This window comes from Panicum virgatum, chromosome 4K (genome assembly GCF_016808335.1).
Source record: "Panicum virgatum strain AP13 chromosome 4K, P.virgatum_v5, whole genome shotgun sequence".
NCBI lineage: Eukaryota > Viridiplantae > Streptophyta > Magnoliopsida > Poales > Poaceae > Panicum > Panicum virgatum.
Window position 1 is genome coordinate 11,788,539 of NC_053139.1, and position 17,650 is coordinate 11,806,188.

General features: G+C 48.4%; 1 protein-coding gene across 1 annotated transcript; it reads left to right on the forward strand.

Annotated features, from left to right (window-relative positions):
- Nucleotides 1-67: 67 nt before the first annotated feature.
- On the forward strand, nucleotides 68-17,650 carry LOC120703126. The gene is made up of 8 exons (XM_039987137.1): nucleotides 68-267; nucleotides 379-436; nucleotides 3,003-4,221; nucleotides 4,482-4,537; nucleotides 4,659-4,892; nucleotides 15,330-15,621; nucleotides 16,498-16,694; nucleotides 17,086-17,650. Exons 3-8 carry the CDS (start codon nucleotides 3,016-3,018, stop codon nucleotides 17,237-17,239), a joined length of 2,139 nt encoding a protein of 712 aa, XP_039843071.1. The 5' UTR covers nucleotides 68-267; nucleotides 379-436; nucleotides 3,003-3,015; the 3' UTR covers nucleotides 17,240-17,650.

Consider the following 17,650-nt stretch of genomic DNA (forward strand, 5'->3'; position numbering starts at 1 on the left):
GGAAACGTCTCCAAGTCCTCCCTGCCTTCTTTTTTCCCTCTCTCCCCCCGTTTCTCTCCTCAGTTTCCTCTGCTCGCCCCGCGGTTCCCGCCGCTTACTTGCAAGTTGCAACACCCCGGTCGTCTCGGGTCGGCGTCTCCCCACTCCGCCGCCGCTCCGCTCGCCCCCATTTCCTCCCTCCCGCCTCCTGCTCTCGCCTCCCTCCCAGTCAAACCCGCTGGCAGCAAGCGGGTTCCGGCTCCTCGGCTCTGAAACCTCGCGGGCGCGGTACGCCCCCTCCGCTTCCTTGTTCCTCCCTCCATTTGCTTCCCTCTCGATTAATCTCCGCTGCTTTTTTTCTCCCTGATTTTGTTTTGATTCGTCTGTTCGATCGCGCAGCTCCAGGACTGGAGGGTTCAGATTGGGGGCCGTTTCTCCGGCGTTCTGCGGCAGATTGGTATGTTCGAAATTTTTTGGTGGGGAGAATGGGGAACGTTTGGTTCCGTTATTTTTTTGTCGGTGGATTACTGCGGGTATGGTCTAGTTGGGGACTGTTTCAGGGTTTATCCTCTCGGAGTCTAACGGTGGCGGGATCTTGAGTTTCGCGTTGGTGCATGAGGCGATGGTTGTGGCGGTGAACTGTGGTGGTGCGCGGTTGGTTACGGCTGATCTGGGGGCTTTTTATGCTTGTAGACGGTGGGGATTTGGTCGAGTCCAAGCGACATGTTTGTGGGAGGAATGTTTCGTGGGTGATGTGGCTTGTGTCGGGAGTTAGAAGCTGGTGTTTGTGCATTCCATTTGTGATAGTACTAGATGGTTCGAGTTGGGTGATTTGGCCGATGTGTGGTGGTCTCTGCCCGGGCATGCAGGACATGTAAATGTGTTCCCGTCGGGAGTACATGCGCCATCCATCAATGCATGCCATCGGTGTGTTTCATTTGCGGCCAAGGATATGAGATTCATTCCTGTCCTGCACCCTTTAATGAGAGACAGGGGCGGGCCTAGGATTTAGAATTTGGGTATTCAACATTTTCAAAGGGTAAAAAAAATTTTGGCCGCCAATGTGCGTTGCGTAGTTTCCAAAGCTGCAGGCCGCTCGCGTCTCATTGCCGGCAGTCGTCTCCTGCCGTACCGTTAGAGTTTGCTGCCGCTGATTGGAAGCGGAAAAAACGCGGCTACGCGGGAAGGAGAATTGGAATCGGGATGGATAGAGAGCTGGGGACCTGTAGTCGGTGCTAGTTGGGAGTCGCGGTTGGACTTAGAGGAGGGGAAGTAGGCCATTTGAGCCCAAGAGGCAACATGAGATTGGAAAGTCTATTGTGTGATGTTAGATCATCTCCAAGATACACCCTAAAGACTATTCTAATTACGAATTTAGTATTTTTAGTGGAAAATCTCTTTCCAAAAGTTCTCTAAAACCAATCCCTCAAGGTAGCAACATCTATCCTAAATCATCTTTCTCCGTTCTCAGATATGAAAATAAAAATCCACACCCTATCCCAAATACTTGCCATTTTAAAACCGGATCTTAGACCTTCATCCTTCAAACTCGTGAGTCACGTTTCCTAATATGTCGAAGTTCAAACAATAGGATATACGGTATATGGAAACTGCCGTGGGTACACTATAATACATACATGACGAAATAATATTTAGGATGACCCTCTACGTAAGGATATATAGAGAGTTAGAGACTAGGATATAAAAATACGTAGAAAAGTTAGAGACTAGGATTTAATAATTCTTTTAGAGATACTCTTATTTTCTATTTTTTATACATATACATGTTGTATACTATGTATATATATTTTTTGTTCACAAAATTTTGGGTATTCAATTGAATACCCATGCATCAATAGCAGGCCCGCCCCTGATGAGTGATATCAGAGATCGGGTTGGATGTGTTATTTAAGGAGACTAGTTGGTGTCAGATTGTGTAGTTTTGGCCCCACTGACTTGGTGTTGATGCAACATCTTCGAATTTTAGCATTTGGGTGCATGTTCCTGCGTAGTTGCTGCAATTCAATTCAACAGTGCGGTATCTGAGTCCGAGTGTACCTTTTACCATGCCATGCACAATCTCTGAAGGATTCCATGCCATGCACAACCCCTGACGGATTGAATCTGTGCGCATTCTATGCTGCATTCAATAATCTGCATCATTGATTGTTCGAAAATGGTTGATATTTGTATTTTTTGTGCCACTAAAACCTAGGGGTGGTAAAGGGCCCAAAATTTTGAACTAAAAAATCTAAGGGCCGGGCCCTAAAAGGGCTGGGCTCTAATCTTATACAATTTTGAACTAAAATATTTAAGGGCCTTGTTGGGCTGTGAAGAGGCCATTAGGGCCATGGCCCATTACCACCCCTACTAAAACCATTAAATTTTCTCTTGCATACTCATGTAAGAGCATCTCCATGAGCATTTCTAAAATCTACTCTTTAAATCATCATTTAGAGAGTCATTTGAGTAAAGATCGTTCTCTATATCTTTGTGTTTTCCGACAGCTTTTCTATATTGTGTGTGTAGTCTAGAGATTCATTCTCGCTTTTCATCTTTGGCTAGCGAGAAATCCGGAATAGAGGATATCTATATTTAGATATCCAATTGAAGAGCCTGTTGGAGGGCATTTTTTTTATACCAAAATCTCTATTCTTGTAAACTAGGAAAGATATAAAGAGTCTCTTGGAGATGCTCTAAGTTGCTGATTTTTACTAGATGCTGACCACATGCCTTGCAGAATTGCATGGGAGCTAAGTTAGGAAGAGTGCTTTATGCAGATTTTTTTTATTCAATGTGCAACATTCAGGCATAAGTGCCAAAATCCCTAATTGCACAAAATTTCTTTCATAAGTTAGTTTGTAAAATGTGTATTGGTCATTGTATCACTCGCGTTATTTGACTTCTTAGCACAGTCTTCAATATCTGCTTATTGTTGAAATGTTTTCATTATATTCTTTATACGCTGATTGTCACTATTATTTATTAACAATTTACTGCATGACACATGCGTCCTGCTGCAGGCTATTTTGCATCATGGAGAGTACAGACAAGGATGAGAAAAATCTTGTTGTCACTGAAGAGTGTACTAATCCTGGAGAAAATTTTGAAGATGAAGGGGATTTAGCAAGGAAAACAGAAATATTAAATGTAGAAGAATCAACAAATTCTTCAAATGTAGGTTTAAGCAATGAGTCAGAAGCACAGATCGACGAGGGAGGTAACTCAGAAAAGGACTTAAATGGACAGATGAATGAATGCGCAATTTCAGATGCCATGGAACCTTTACACTCAAACCAGATCACAAAAGATATTCTTGCGGAAGACAAATCTGAAGAGCCAGTGTTTGATGGTACTGAGGTTCCTGAAATGGAAGAAATGAGGCGTTCTTCCAATCAGTCTGCAGAACTTGACTCAGAAGCTCAGATTTCTGTAATCAATGAGCGGGCTGTTGCAATCAAGAATTTTGTTAAAGAAAAGAGTGCCATTGCAGTTTCGACATTTATGCGGCGCCTTTCTGGCAAAAAATATGAGAATGAGTTTAAGGTTGAAGTTGACAAGAGTGATGGTTCAGAATGCATCGACAGCGAGAAGACTGGGTCTGATGCTGAACCTAAACCTAAAGAGGCGCAGCAGAAAACTGATGAAAGGACTGCTTGGAATCCACTAAACTTGATTAAAATTGGACGAGATTTTGATACTTTTATAACTGGGGAAGCAGGGCCTGAAGATGCGCCAAATTTGTCGGAGCAATCGAAAGCGAAGGGTAGGATTATAATATACACAAAACTGGGGTGTGAAGATTGCAAAATGGTTCGTCTATTCTTGCATCAGAAAAGGCTCAAGTATGTTGAGATCAACATTGACATCTTCCCTAGCAGAAAGTTGGAGTTGGAGAAGAATACTGGATCATCCACTGTACCAAAAGTTTATTTCAATGACCTGCTGATTGGAGGATTAGTTGAGTTGAAGAAGATGGAAGATTCTGACATACTTGATGAGAATATCAGTGTACTTTTCAAAGAAGAACCCTCATCTTCTGCTCCCTTACCTCCCTTACCTGGAGAAGATGATGAATCTGGAAGTGGGAAGATGGATGAGCTGGCAACCATTGTCAGAAAGATGAGAGAGTCAGTCATTCCTAAAGATAGATTTTATAAGATGAGAAGATTTAGTAACTGCTTTCTTGGTAGCGAAGCGGTGGATTTCTTATCAGAAGATCAGTATATGGAGAGAGATGAGGTAAAGCATTTATGATGCATGCCAAAATAACTCTTCTTTAAGAGCCATGTTAGTGTTACGCAATTACACCTTACAACATGGTTTTGAATAACATTATTCTTGATTTCTCTAACTCTTGGTACTGGTTTTAACTTAGCTGCAGATGCAAATTGCATGTTTCATCATTATGTTGTGAAAGGACTTTTCATTTAGTCTCTCTGTTTTTTCCTTGTAACTGAGAATTTCTACCGCTTTTTCATTAATTCCTGTTATCCATTTAGGCAGTGGAATTTGGAAGGAAGCTTGCAAGCAAATACTTCTTTCGTCATGTTCTAGAGTAAGTTTTAAAATGGGTTAAAATTAGCTTGAAATATTCTTTGCATTCCTATCAATCTTTCATATCCATCTGTATTGGTGGACAATTTGGAGGTTGTTAATATCAACTTATGTCACTGCAGTGAAAATGTCTTTGAAGATGGAAATCACTTATATCGTTTCCTGGATCATGAACCCATAGTTATGACTCAGTGCTACAACATCCCTAGGGGCATTATTGATGTTGCACCGAAGCCCATTGCTGAAGTGGCATCAAGGTTGAGATTGTTATCTTATGCCATTTTTGAAGCTTATGTATCTGTGGATGGTAGACATGTTGACTACAGAAGCATCCAGGGCTGTGAGGAATTTAAAAGGTCAGTGCTTAGCTGTTTATACTTGATCAAGATGCGAAAATCAAGTATACTGCACAATCCACGTATTGTTTGCCTCAAAATACTATAACAGCTGGTTGTTTTATATTGTTCTTCTAGCAGATTTTTAAGTTGATACATATGTTTAAGTTTGTAATATAATGAGTACAGATTGTTGGTGTATATGTGAGCCCATGTATAGAGGCCCATCTAGAGGCCCATGTATAGGATAAATATATCCCACCCTTCTAGGGTTTGGAGGAAAACAAGCAATTATTCTCTCCATCATGGTATCATTAGCCTAGGATTAGGTTTCCTCTCTCCTCCCTCCCCTCTCAGCTGCCCGCAGCCGCCGCCGCCAGCCCATGGTTTCCCCTCTCCTCCTTCCCTCCCCTCCCTCTGCTCCGCGCGCCGCGTGGGCCGCCGCTCCGAGCGCCGCCTGGGCCGCCGCCCCATCCTCTGCCCCTGCAGCCGCCGCCGCCTGGGCCCTGCCGCCGCCGGCGCGCGCGGGCGCGGCAGGCGCGGGGGGCGCCGCAGGGGGCGCTGCCGTCCCGGCCGCCGCCACCCTGGTCGCGCTGGCGCCCCTGCCCGCGGGCGCAGGAGGCGCGGAGGGCCCGGGGGGCCCGATCCGCCGCCGCCGGGGCCCGATCCGGCCCCTCCCGGCCCGCTGCCGGCCCTGCCTGCCGCTGGGGAGCCGCCTGTGCCACTGCCCGTTGTGGAGCCGCCCGTGCAGGCCGCCGTCGCCGCCGCGGGCGCCGATCCGGCCGCCCTGCGGGCCGCAGCACAGCTGCTGCAGGCCGCGGACGCCGATCCGGCGGTCCTGCAGGCCGTAGCGCAGCTCCCGCAGGCCGCGGGTGCTGCTCCAGGGGATGCGGCCGCCGATCTCGCCGCCCTGCGGCTCCCACGGATGCCGCCGGCCGCCGATCCCGCCACCGCTGCTGCCCACCGCGCCGCCAACGCCGCGCCCGATCCCGCGTGGACCGGGCTCGGGATGTCGCCCGCGGATGCGCCGCTCTCCAACGCCGCTCTCGCTGCGGCCCTCCTCGCCGCCAAGTCGGAGGCTTCGGCGGCCCAGGAGCGGCTCCGCGTGGCTGCTCTCGCCTGGGAGCGCGAGGGCGCCGCGGCCGACGCCTCCGCTCTCCGGGTTGCCGAGGCGGAGCACTTTCTCCGCGCCTCCTCCGGCCGGCCTGTCGTACCCGAGCACGGCGCCTCTTCCTCCCGCCAGGCCCCGCCCGCTGGATCTGGAGCCCGGTACGACCCGACCGACCCCATGGTCGCCCAGCTCCACCTCCAGGCCGCCGGCGTCCAGAACATCAGGGCCCTGGTCACCGTCCTCCTCGACCCGACGTCCTCTTCCTACGGACGCTGGCGGGACCAGGTCCTGCTCGCCCTCCGCCGCTACCTCCTCGACAACCACGTCCTCCTCGACACGCCGATCGAGGCGCAAGACGTGGCCCTGTCCTGGGTCTTCAGGACGATCTCCCTAGATCTTCAGGACCTCGTCAGGACCCACGGCGGCACCGCGCGGCAGGCCTAGGTGGCGCTCGAGGGGTAGTTCCTCGGCAACGCCGAGTACCGCGCCCTCCAGCTCGACGCCACCTTCCGCACCTTCGTGCAGGGGGACTTCTCCGTTGGTGAGTACAGCCGGCGGATGAAGGGCATAGCCGATGCTCTTCACGACCTCGGGGATCCGGTGTCCGATCGAGTCTTGGTGCTCAATGTCCTGCGGGGCCTGAGCAGCACCTATGACCACCTGAAGAGCTGGATCGCCCGCCAGAGGCCCTTCCCCTCCTTCCTGTAGGTCCGGGACGACCTCGCTCTCGAGGAGATCACCAGGGGTTTCGCGCCCGGATCGCCCTCGTCCACCTCCACCGCGCTCGTCGCTGCTCCACCGGCTTCCTCCGCCGCCCCTGCCACCTCTCTCCTTGGTGCTGCTCCCGCCGGGCAGACCGGAGGTGGGGGGCCGTGGACATCGTCGGGGGGGGGGGGCGTGGGGTGGTGGTGGTGGTGGCATTGATGGCCCTGCTTTTGGGGGTACCGGTACCGGTGGGGGTCGTCGGGGCGCGCCGGCTCCGACTCCCGCTTCTACCCCTGCCCTTGGAGGTACGCCCTGACCATCCTTCAGCAACCCATGGTCAGGGCGCATCTCGATGTGGCCGTTCCAGGGTCCGGGAGGGGGGCCTCGTCCTCAGCTCCAGCCGGCGGCCATGTTCATCGGTGCTGCTCCCCTCTCCGCGCCGTACTGGACCCCGCCCACTCAGCCCAGCCAGCAGCCGACCTGGCCTGGGGGGTGGGACCAGGCCGCTCTGGCGCAGTCCTTCAGCACCATGGGACTGACGCCGCCGGTCACCACCGAGTGGATCGCCGACTCGGGTGCCTCGTTCCACACCACTCCTGATGCCGGTATCCTCTCTTCCGTCCGACTCCCAAACCCCTCTTGTCCTTCTATCATGGTTGGTGATGGGTCTTGCCTTCCTGTCACCGCCGTGGGTTCTGCTCCTCGTCTTCCTAATGTTCTTGTTGCTACTCAAATGGTTCACAACTTTCTTTCCATTCGCCAGTTTACTGCTGACAACTCCTGTTCTATCGAATTTGACTCTTCTGGTCTTACTGTGAAGGATTCGGCTTCCCGGCGTCCGCTCCTCAGATGTGATAGCCCGGGGCCCCTTTACACTCTTCGGCTTCCTGCTTCCGCTGCTCCGTCTTCGACTTCTTCTTTGTCTACTGCATTTGCCGTGACGCCTTCTTCCACCACCTGGCACCGCTGGCTTGGACACCCCGGTCGCGATATTTTGACTAAGCTCAGTCATAGTACAGATGTTCTATGTACTAGGGCTCCTGCTGAGCACCTCTGTCATGCGTGCCAGTTAGGTCGTCATGTTAGACTTCCGTTTTCTTCTTCTTCTTCGCATGCTGCGCATGCTTTTGATCTTATTCACTGTGACCTGTGGACATCTCCTGTACTCAGCATGTCTGGCTACAAATATTACCTGATCATTGTTGATGATTTTTCTCATTACTCTTGGACTTTCCCTTTGCGCGCCAAGTCTGAGATCTTCCCCACCCTCCTCCACTTCTTTGCTTGGGTGTCCACTCAGTTCGGCCTCACTGTTAAGGCCGTCCAGTGGGACACCGGGCGGGAGTTCGATAACTCCACCTCCCGTTCCTTCTTCCTCGTTTGGGGTGTTCAGCTGCGTATGTCTTGTCCGTATACCTCTCCTCAGAACGGCAAGGCTGAGCGGATGATTCGCACGACGAACGACGTCGTGCGCACCCTTCCGATCCAGGCCTCTCTGCCCCCGCGCTTCTGGGCTGAGAGCCTCCACACCGCCACCAACCTGCTCAACCGCCTTCCGTCCACTGCTTCTCCTGCTCCCACTCCACACCACGCTCTCTTCGGTACCCCTCCTCGCTACAACCACATTCGGGTCTTCGGGTGTGCGTGTTACCCTAACACCTCCGCCACCGCTTCTCACAACCTGGCGCCCCGCTCGACTCGTTGTGTGTTCCTCGGGTACTCCCTTGACCACAAGGGGTACCGATGCCTTGACCTCACCTCTCGCCGCGTTTTGATCTCCCGATACATCGTGTTTGACGAGTCGGATTCCCCATACTCCACCTCCTCCACACCTTCTCCTGACCCCGAGCTGGACTCTTTGTTTCTGACTAACCCGGTGGTTCAGCCACCGTTACCTGTCTGTACTTTTCCTGCAGGTTTTCGTGGCGCACCGGCACCGCTTCCGGTGATCCCTGCTGCGCCGAGCGCGACCCCGGTGCCTTCCCCTGCCCTGCGCGGTATGCTCAGCTGGTGCAGGTGTACCGGCGCCGCTCGGCGCTGACACCGGCGCCGTAGCGGTATGCTCAGCCGGTGCAGGTGTACCGGCGTCGTTCGGCGTCGACACCGCCGCCGCCTCCTCCGGCTCCCTCTCGAGCCAAGCCGGAGGTGTACCACCCGCCAGTCATCCATCGGGATCCTCGGCATATTCATCCCATGGTGACTCGGCGGATGGCGTCTCAGGCCGCGACTCTCTCCGCCACCGAGGGAGAGCTGCGGGTCTCTCCGGTACCCTTCTCTGTCCGCGACGCCTTGGCGGATCCTCTTGCTAACCAGACGTGGGACCTCGTGCCGCGTCCGTCTGATTGCAATGTGGTGACTGGCAAATGGATCTGGACGCATAAGCGTCGGGCTGATGGCACACTGGAGCGCTACAAGGCTCGCTGGGTTCTTCGGGGGTTCACTCAGCGACCTGGTGTGGAGTATGATGAGACCTTCAGCCCAGTGGTGAAGCCTGCTACGGTGCGCACGGTCCTCTCGCGCTCCTGGCCTGTGCACCAGCTGGACGTGAAGAATGCGTTTTTTCACGGCACTCTCTCAGAGACTGTCTACTGCACTCAGCCAGCGGGATTTGTGGACTCGAGTCGTCCGGATATGGTCTGTCGGCTCAACAAGTCTCTCTATGGTCTGAAGCAGACTCCTCGGGCTTGGTACTCTCGGTTTGCTACGTTCTTGCTGACATTGGGTTCACGAGGCCAAGTCCGACACGTCTCTTTTCATCTACCGCCGTGGGGATGAGACTGCATATCTGCTGCTCTATGTCGATGATATTGTGCTCACAGCCTCCAGTCAGCAGCTACTTCAGAGTGTCATCTCCTCTCTACATCAGGAGTTTGCTATAAAGGATCTGGGTCAGCTCCACCACTTCTTGGGCGTCACTGTTGAGCCTCGCCCATCTGGTCTTCTCCTTCACCAGCGGCAGTAAGCTCTCGATATTCTGGAGCGGGATGTGATGACTGATTGCAAGCCCTGCTCCACTCCTGTCGACACTCAGGCGAAGCTGTCTGCTGATCTGGGTGATCCGGTGGCTGATCCTACTGCCTACCGGAGTCTGGCTGGCGCTTTGCAGTACCTCACCTTCACCAGGCCAAACCTCACCTACGCTGTTCAGCAGGTCTGTCTCCATATGCATTCTCCGGGAGTCACACCTTGTGTGACAGAACCGTCCAAATTAAACCGGCTTAAGTGCGCTAACTATTATTTTAAGTATTAATCAAGCCACCGCGCATTTAAAACAGTGTACTCCGGCAGCCTGCTGGGTTAATGATCGAAAACACCGGAAGTCTCACCCGAAGGCGAGCACAGATGATTACATGCAAACAGAAGTTTCTCAAATTTAAATTACAAAATAGAGCTTAACAAAATGAGTTTATCTAAAATATTAGAGTTCAAAAAGCAGCGGAATTTAAATAGAAGTTTGATTCAAAAATCACGATACTACGAAGACGTGAGGATGTCACATCGAGCCCACCAATGTAAACCCTGGTTAGCTCCAACTAGCAGCAGCTACCTGAAAATAGGGTAACAACAAACCATGAGTATACTAATACTCAGTAAGACTTACCCGACTCGGGTATACTTAGCCCACTATCTAGACATGCAAAGCTTTTTGGTTCTAGAGTTTGTTTTGCTGAAAAGCTACTAAAACTGGATCCTTACTTTCAATATTTTAGCTTAATTTAAGTTTATCAAGTACCAACTAGATTTGCCTGAACATCTAAAACAAGTATGGGTGATCACATTAATCTTTATAGAGTACCACAAACATATCTCATCATACTTATTTTCTCATTTTCACTTCTTTACTACGATGTGACACAGTGACCAAGGTTCTTTTAACCGAGAGAGACGGCGAATCTATCCGATTTAACCTTGCAAGGTGGACCTAACTCACACGACACGTGCAGCCACGCCGGACCACATATGTCAACCGTTCCCATCATTACCCCGACGTCTGAATCACGCCTGCCCAAACCCGGGTGAAGGGTCCCTCACAGCGAACTCCCAGAGAACTAGAAGGCGACATACACTCCAACACCCGCCATCATCCCACTCCCAGAGTAGCAGGTCGCGATTCAAAGTATCATTGCAAATCAGGTATTTAGCTTATCGGTTTCGAGTACCTCCTACTTCCGGCATGTGGTTAGTACTGTTCAAACTCGGTCAGCAATGCCAACAACGGTACGGTCCTCAATCGACACAGGCGGAGGCTTACTTTCCATCCATTTCATATCCAGAAACAATTCATCTCCGCCCGGTCTTCATTTCTCTTTCCTCATTGAATCATTCTCAAACCACATTGCCATATGTAACAAGATCTTAAATCTCGCGAGTGACAGGAATCACTCGACTTCTACCGAGATCCTACTTAGCAGAGCATTTTTAACGACATCTGCATACTAGTATTGACCCTCAGGTACCTAGTGAGATCATGCATACTAGAGTTCCATACAACTCTTAGAACGTAAATGCACGAAATACTTAAATAAACATTGAATACTTAAAATTAGGGTTATGCTCCGAGGCTTGCCTGGGTTTGACACAAAGTCAGTTAGTTAGCTTGTAGTCTTGCACCGGCTTGACATCATCCCAGTCCAAGCATGCACTCCAGTCGGTCCTTCCGTCTTCTGGATTGGTCCACCAGTGCACCATCTTCTGGCTCGGCTTCAACATTGCCCTCTGGTTCCACGTGTCGCACATTTAGCGTACCTAGATGATATGCAACGATGCAAATGCAATGCAATTAAAGGAAAGACATGACTGGGCAATCATTTATCGAGTAAACACAACAAACAAACTCAAAAGGCAAAAGAGTTGGTGCTGCAACACGAGAGTTGATTCAAGTATTTTAGCCTGAAGTGTTTCCTACAAGAAGTATCACTAACCTATTTAGAGAGACTAAGCATAGGCAAGATAAATAACAACTAGTCCTAATAGGGTTAACATTATTCACACATGAACAAGAAGTTAGCTGCTGCATTTAAACATGCAGAGAAGCATTAACTAGCAACCATTGGAAGGAAAAGCTCTAGCTAGGAACTAAACAAAGGAGAAAACATAACTTGCAGCCATAACATGGTAGCAAAATTTTACCAGAAGGTTAAGGTATCAATAAAGCATGCAACAAAAAATTACCAATAATTATTGATAACCGGAAGCATTTATTTTAGCCTCAACAAGACAAACTGAACAAAAATAAATTTACACACATGTGCATAGCTTTTGGACATGAAATTTTTACAGTGAACTAGACATGTAAAGAGTAAGCTACTGCATAAATTTCATAATTTTTGAACATCCAAAAACTGTAGATATTAAATACACAAGCTAAAACAAGCATTAACCATGATTAATCAATACGTCATAGAAACATTAAACAAACAGCAGGTTAAATATTTTTCCTAAGTTCTACATGCCAAAACAAAACTAACCCAACCGGTTTTATATTTTTACCCTTTTTCTACTATTTACTATGCATTTTCAAAGCTTGCAACCACTTAAACTAACATTTAAATTAGAGAAAAAACTATTTAGAAACTGAAGATCAACCTGTAAGGAAAGTTGTAGATCTTAGAACAAGGAATCCAACAAATTTTAGCTTATATTTTTCTGATTTTGCTATGATTTACTATGATTTTTCAAAGTTTCAGCCAATTTATTACAAAAGAACCCTTCGCAGCACTATTCATATGAGTCACAGACTTCGCAGAAAACCCCCTGGAATTCTATCTATTCTTGCACGAGGCCATTGGGCGGAAATTGAAACAGAGGAAGCTCACGGGGAGCTCGATTCCGGTGAGGTGGTGGCCGGCCGGCGGCAAGGGAGTGGTGGGTGAGCATGAGGGCGACGAGAGCTACCTGTGGGTGGTCCCGGCGCGGCAGGAGGCGGCCGAAGGCGGGCTGTCCGCGGTGGCCGTGGCCCGGCAGCCGTAGTGGCGGCGCACGGCGGTGCTCCGGCGATGGAGGACGAGCGGGGTCAGGCTGGCGATGGAGGACGAGCGGGGTCAGGCTGGGAACCTTCAGCGCGACGAGAGGAACCCATTCAGAGGCTTGGCTTGGGTGGGGGATGGTCGGAGGCGGGCGGCGCGTGGCTCTGCAAGGCCGGCGGAGCCGGCGCGCTTGGCGGCCAGCACTGGACGGCGATCCCACGGCCCGTGACGGCAGTGGCGGTGGCGAGCTCGGCCGGCGCGGCGGCGGCACAGCTCAAGCGCAGGCAGGCGGCCATGGTGTGCGCACAGGCGGGCAGCGGCGCAGCGTTGGCGTTCGCGCGAGCAGAGCTCAGCTCAGGGAGAGAGCGAGAGTGGAGAGGGAAAATGCGAGTTGGCTTCGCAGATAGATAAGGACGGCACGAACGCCGTGGAAAACCGTAGAAGGGAGCGTCCTCGGGCGGCTGGTGCGTGGAGGTCGCCGGCGACGACGCGTGGGCGTGCGGCATGAGCGCCGGGAGCAGTGAACAGAGAAAATGATTCAACGAAACTTAGCTCGATTTTAACCGTCCAAAACTCAAAATTTCATATAGAAACTCGAAAAATTCCAATAATGAAAGTTGTTCAAAATTTGATTTTCTCCAACTTTTGTTTTAGTCAAAACTTCATTTGAAAATCAAATCATGGTTTAAAATTTGAAATGTTAAAACCAAAGTATTAATGTTCTATTCAAAGCAAAATTAAAAGTTTTCTTCAAATTTTGTGCTGAAACTTAAAAAAGACCATAAACACGAAAGTTTTTCACCACTCCAAACTCTAGAAGTTTGTTTTTTAGGCAAAAGTTTATTTAAACAAGAATTTAAAAGTTATTTTTAAAACATGTTTCATTGGATTTGAAAAATAGTCATCATTTCATGTGTTAACAAGCTAGCAAAAATATAATTAAAAAATATTTTTTGCATGCACGGTTAGTGTTAATGACGATACCAAACACATGATTAACCTTAACTACAGGTGATTAACACCTGGGGTGTTACACCTTGCTGCCCTGAAGCGTCTCCTCCGCTACGTTCGTGACACTGTGGACCTCGGCCTGGTGCTTCACCGCTCGGCCTCTGCTGGACTGGTGGTCTACACCGACGCTGACTGGGCTGGCTGCCCGGACACTCGTCGCTCTACTTCCAGCTATGCCGTCTTCCTGGCCGGCAACCTGGTCTCCTGGTCGTCCAAGCGGCAGTCGGTTGTCTCCCGCTCCAGTGCTGAGGCGGAGTACCGGGTTGTCGCTAACGGCGTGGCGGAGGCGTCCTGGCTACGACAGCTCTTGGCGGAGCTCCACAGCCCGCTCGCCAAGAGCACGCTCGTCTACTGCGACAACGTCAGCGTCGTGTATCTCTCCACCAATCCCGTCCAGCATCAGCGGACGAAGCATGTGGAGATCGACCTACACTTCATGCGTGACAGAGTCGCCATCGGCGATGTTCGGGTACTCTATGTCCCGACTACCTCTCAGTTTGCTGACATCTTCACCAAGGGATTGCCCTCCTCGACTTTCACGGAGTTTTGCTCCAGCCGCCCTCAACGTAGCCGGTGGCTAGTTGTGACTGTGGGGGGGTATTTGCCCTTTGTACTCTATTTGTACAATGTACTCTCTTCTTGTCCAGTCTTGAACACCGCTGCGCCGGTAATTCAGACTGCGGGGGGTGTTGGTGTATATGTGAGCCCATGTATAGAGGCCCATGTATAGGATCTATATATTCCACCGATTTGGAGGAAAACAATCAATTATTCTCTCCATCACAGATGTTTAGGTTCGTAACATAATGAGAAGACCTTGATATATTGTTTGAGCCTGCTCTTATATAAATTATGCTCTAAATTATAAATAGCAATGCGAACATCAAGTATACTGCACAATCCACGTATTGTTTGCCTCAAAATACTACAACGGCTGGTTGTTTTATGTTGTTCTTCTAGCAGATTTTTAAGTTGATACATATGTTTAGGTTTGTAATAGAGTAAAATGCATCAGAGATCCACCAACTTGTAAGGGTGTGTTATTTAGGTCCACGAACTCCAAAAGTGCATTTTTAGGTCCATCAACTTGTAATTTGTGTCAGTTAGGTCCATAAACTTTGAAAACATAGGTATATAAACTCTGAAAGTGTATTTTTGGGTCCATAAACTTGTAATTTGTGTCACTTAGGTCCATAAACTCTAAAAGTGCATTTTTAGATCCATAAACTTCATCCATGAGCAGTCGTGTTGCCGCAAAGGACGTTCTGATATCGCTGTCCATGAATATTTTTCAACTACTCACCAAGAACCACTCTGGATTGACCCAAGTCTAACGTCGTCATGAGATTTTTCACCACAACACCTAGCGCTACCATATCCGGCTACCTGCGCCACGGAGGACCTAAATGACACCCTCTTACAAGTTGGTGGACCTCCGGTGCATTTCTCTTTGTAATATAATGAGTACAGATGCTTAGGTTCGTAACCTAACGAGAAGACCTTGATATATTGTTTGAGCCTGCTCTTTGTATTAATTATGCTCTAAAATATAAATATAAATATCAATTTTCTTTTAAACACATTACTGATGTTATTTATTTATTATTTTGGGGTGCCATTTGTGATGATGAGTCCATTTTACTAACTCTCATTTCCTCTACATAGGTATATTAGAACAACTGAGGAGCTCCAAAGGGTGGATATTGATGACCTATCACGTGAAGAAAAGCTAGCTTTCTTCATAAATCTCTACAACATGATGGCTATTCATGCACTGGTGACATGTGGCGTTCCTGCCGGACCACTGGACAGGAGAAAGTTTTTTGGAGATTTCAAGTATGTCATTGGTGGATGTGCTTATTCGCTGTCAGCAATCCAAAACGGTATTCTACGTGGCAACCAAAGGCCACCATACAACATTGCCAAACCTTTCGGACAAAAAGACCAAAGATCCAAGGTGAACAAATCAGATCCCAGTGAAATGGCTAAACGTATTTCTATGTTTACAACTGCTTGCTTTTTGTTCAAATGCCCCAGTGATGCCTGAAATCCTCTTTGTTTTTGTGTGTATTTGTGGCATACTTTCATTCTACCAAGAAATTCTTATGTCTACCCCTGCCACCAAAATAGGTGGTCAGTTCTTTTCAAGACTGGATGTATGTTCGACCTGCAGTTTTTACTAGATAGGGAAGCTTAAGCGATTTGCATGAAGGGTAAAAAAAAACTTTATCTCCTTCTGAGAACAAATAACTTCTCTTCAGTTTCACATGATTTGAAACCGAATGAAAAAAAAATCAGTAATCCACTTCTGATTGATAATTTCATGCTGGTTATGTAATATGTATTTTTTTGTTTTCATGTAGAAATGTGAAATATGTATTCTCAAGCTAAGTTTCTAGTAACAGATTACCGGAGAAGGAATATAGATAGCCCATCAGACGAACATTGTATATTTATAATATTCCTTTGTGTGTTTCTGGAAATTTAGATGGTTATGTTCAGCAGATGTTGTAAACAAAAAGTTGAAGTACAATATACGAAGAAAATAAAACATATGCTATAGAAGTTGTCTGCTGCACGGTTCCACAATTTGAGGTTGATCTATGAGAGGCGGAGAGGCCGAAAAGTTTGTCTCCTTGCCAAGACAGCCATTGTAGTCACAACCCTCACTACGTATAGCAGTAGTATACCACTTGCATGTTACATCATTAATTATAAGCACCCTGTTTTTCTTTTAACTAACTAATTACTGAGACCTACAAGCCACTCAAGAGTTAACTAAATTTGTGATGAGAATATGTATTCATTCATCTTGTTCCCTGTATAAATGCAGGTGGCCCTTCCATACCATGAACCTCTTGTTCACTTTGCTTTGGTATGTGGCACCAAATCTGGACCTGCACTTAGGTGTTACTCGCCAGGAGATATTGATAAAGAATTGATGGAAGCTGCACGTGATTTCCTAAGGAATGGTGGACTGATTGTTGACCCTGATGCCAAAGTCGCATCTGCAAGCAAGGTTTTAAAATGGTAAGTTGATTGTTATTCTTGCTTAGTAATAGTCCCTTGAGCATTTTACTGCTTTCACATGGTAGTGTGCATACCAAAAACTGTCAAATCAAAATAACCATGCATATGTCAATGCTACTCTTGGAGAATCCGTGCTTTGAATGGGCAATTATCTTGTTAACTCAAGATACAAAGTTTACTTCAGATACGAGTGCAACTATGCAACTGCAGAAATATAAGCAAGGATGGATTTTATAGAGTACATAACATGCTATTTGCATCCCGACGTTGATAGTAACAAATTGTTGAAAGAAAGCATGCTTGAAATTATTATCAAGATCTTGATAGCAATATAGTGAGTTCATTGATAATTACTTTCTCAGCTCAATCGCATGGTCCACACGGTTTTCAGGTATAGCACAGATTTTGGCAAGAATGAGACGGAAGTTCTGAAGCATGCCGCAAACTATCTTGAGCCCGCACAGTCAGAGCAGCTCTTGGAACTTCTTGCGAGCACTCAGCTGAAAGTCTTGTACCAACCCTACGACTGGAGCATAAACATCTAGATGCAGCTTGATGTGCATCTGCATGTTCCGGTTACATTTGCACACCTGTTGTGCAAAGTTCCGTGGTCCGGTGCCGCTCATGTACCCACAGTTCCCATTCTGAAGCCGGGTGCACCTCTGACAGAACCTTCTTATATTGGGGCAAAATGGATGAGTACCAAATGACCTGATATATGTTGCGTTGGTGTTAGTGGATGAGCGTTTTGAACCGTTGTTGCGGCCTTCCCCAATTGGTGATGCTCAAATTATTTGTTATTGCTGCTATTCAGTGTCCTGCAGATTTTCAGATAGGTGGTGGTGGTGTTAGGAGCAGATGCCTCGTAGAGCTTACAGAAGAGAGGTATGCAGGTTATTCTTGATTCGGCCAGTGTCTCGAGCGCGCCAGATGGGCAGGAGCCAGGAGGACGTCTG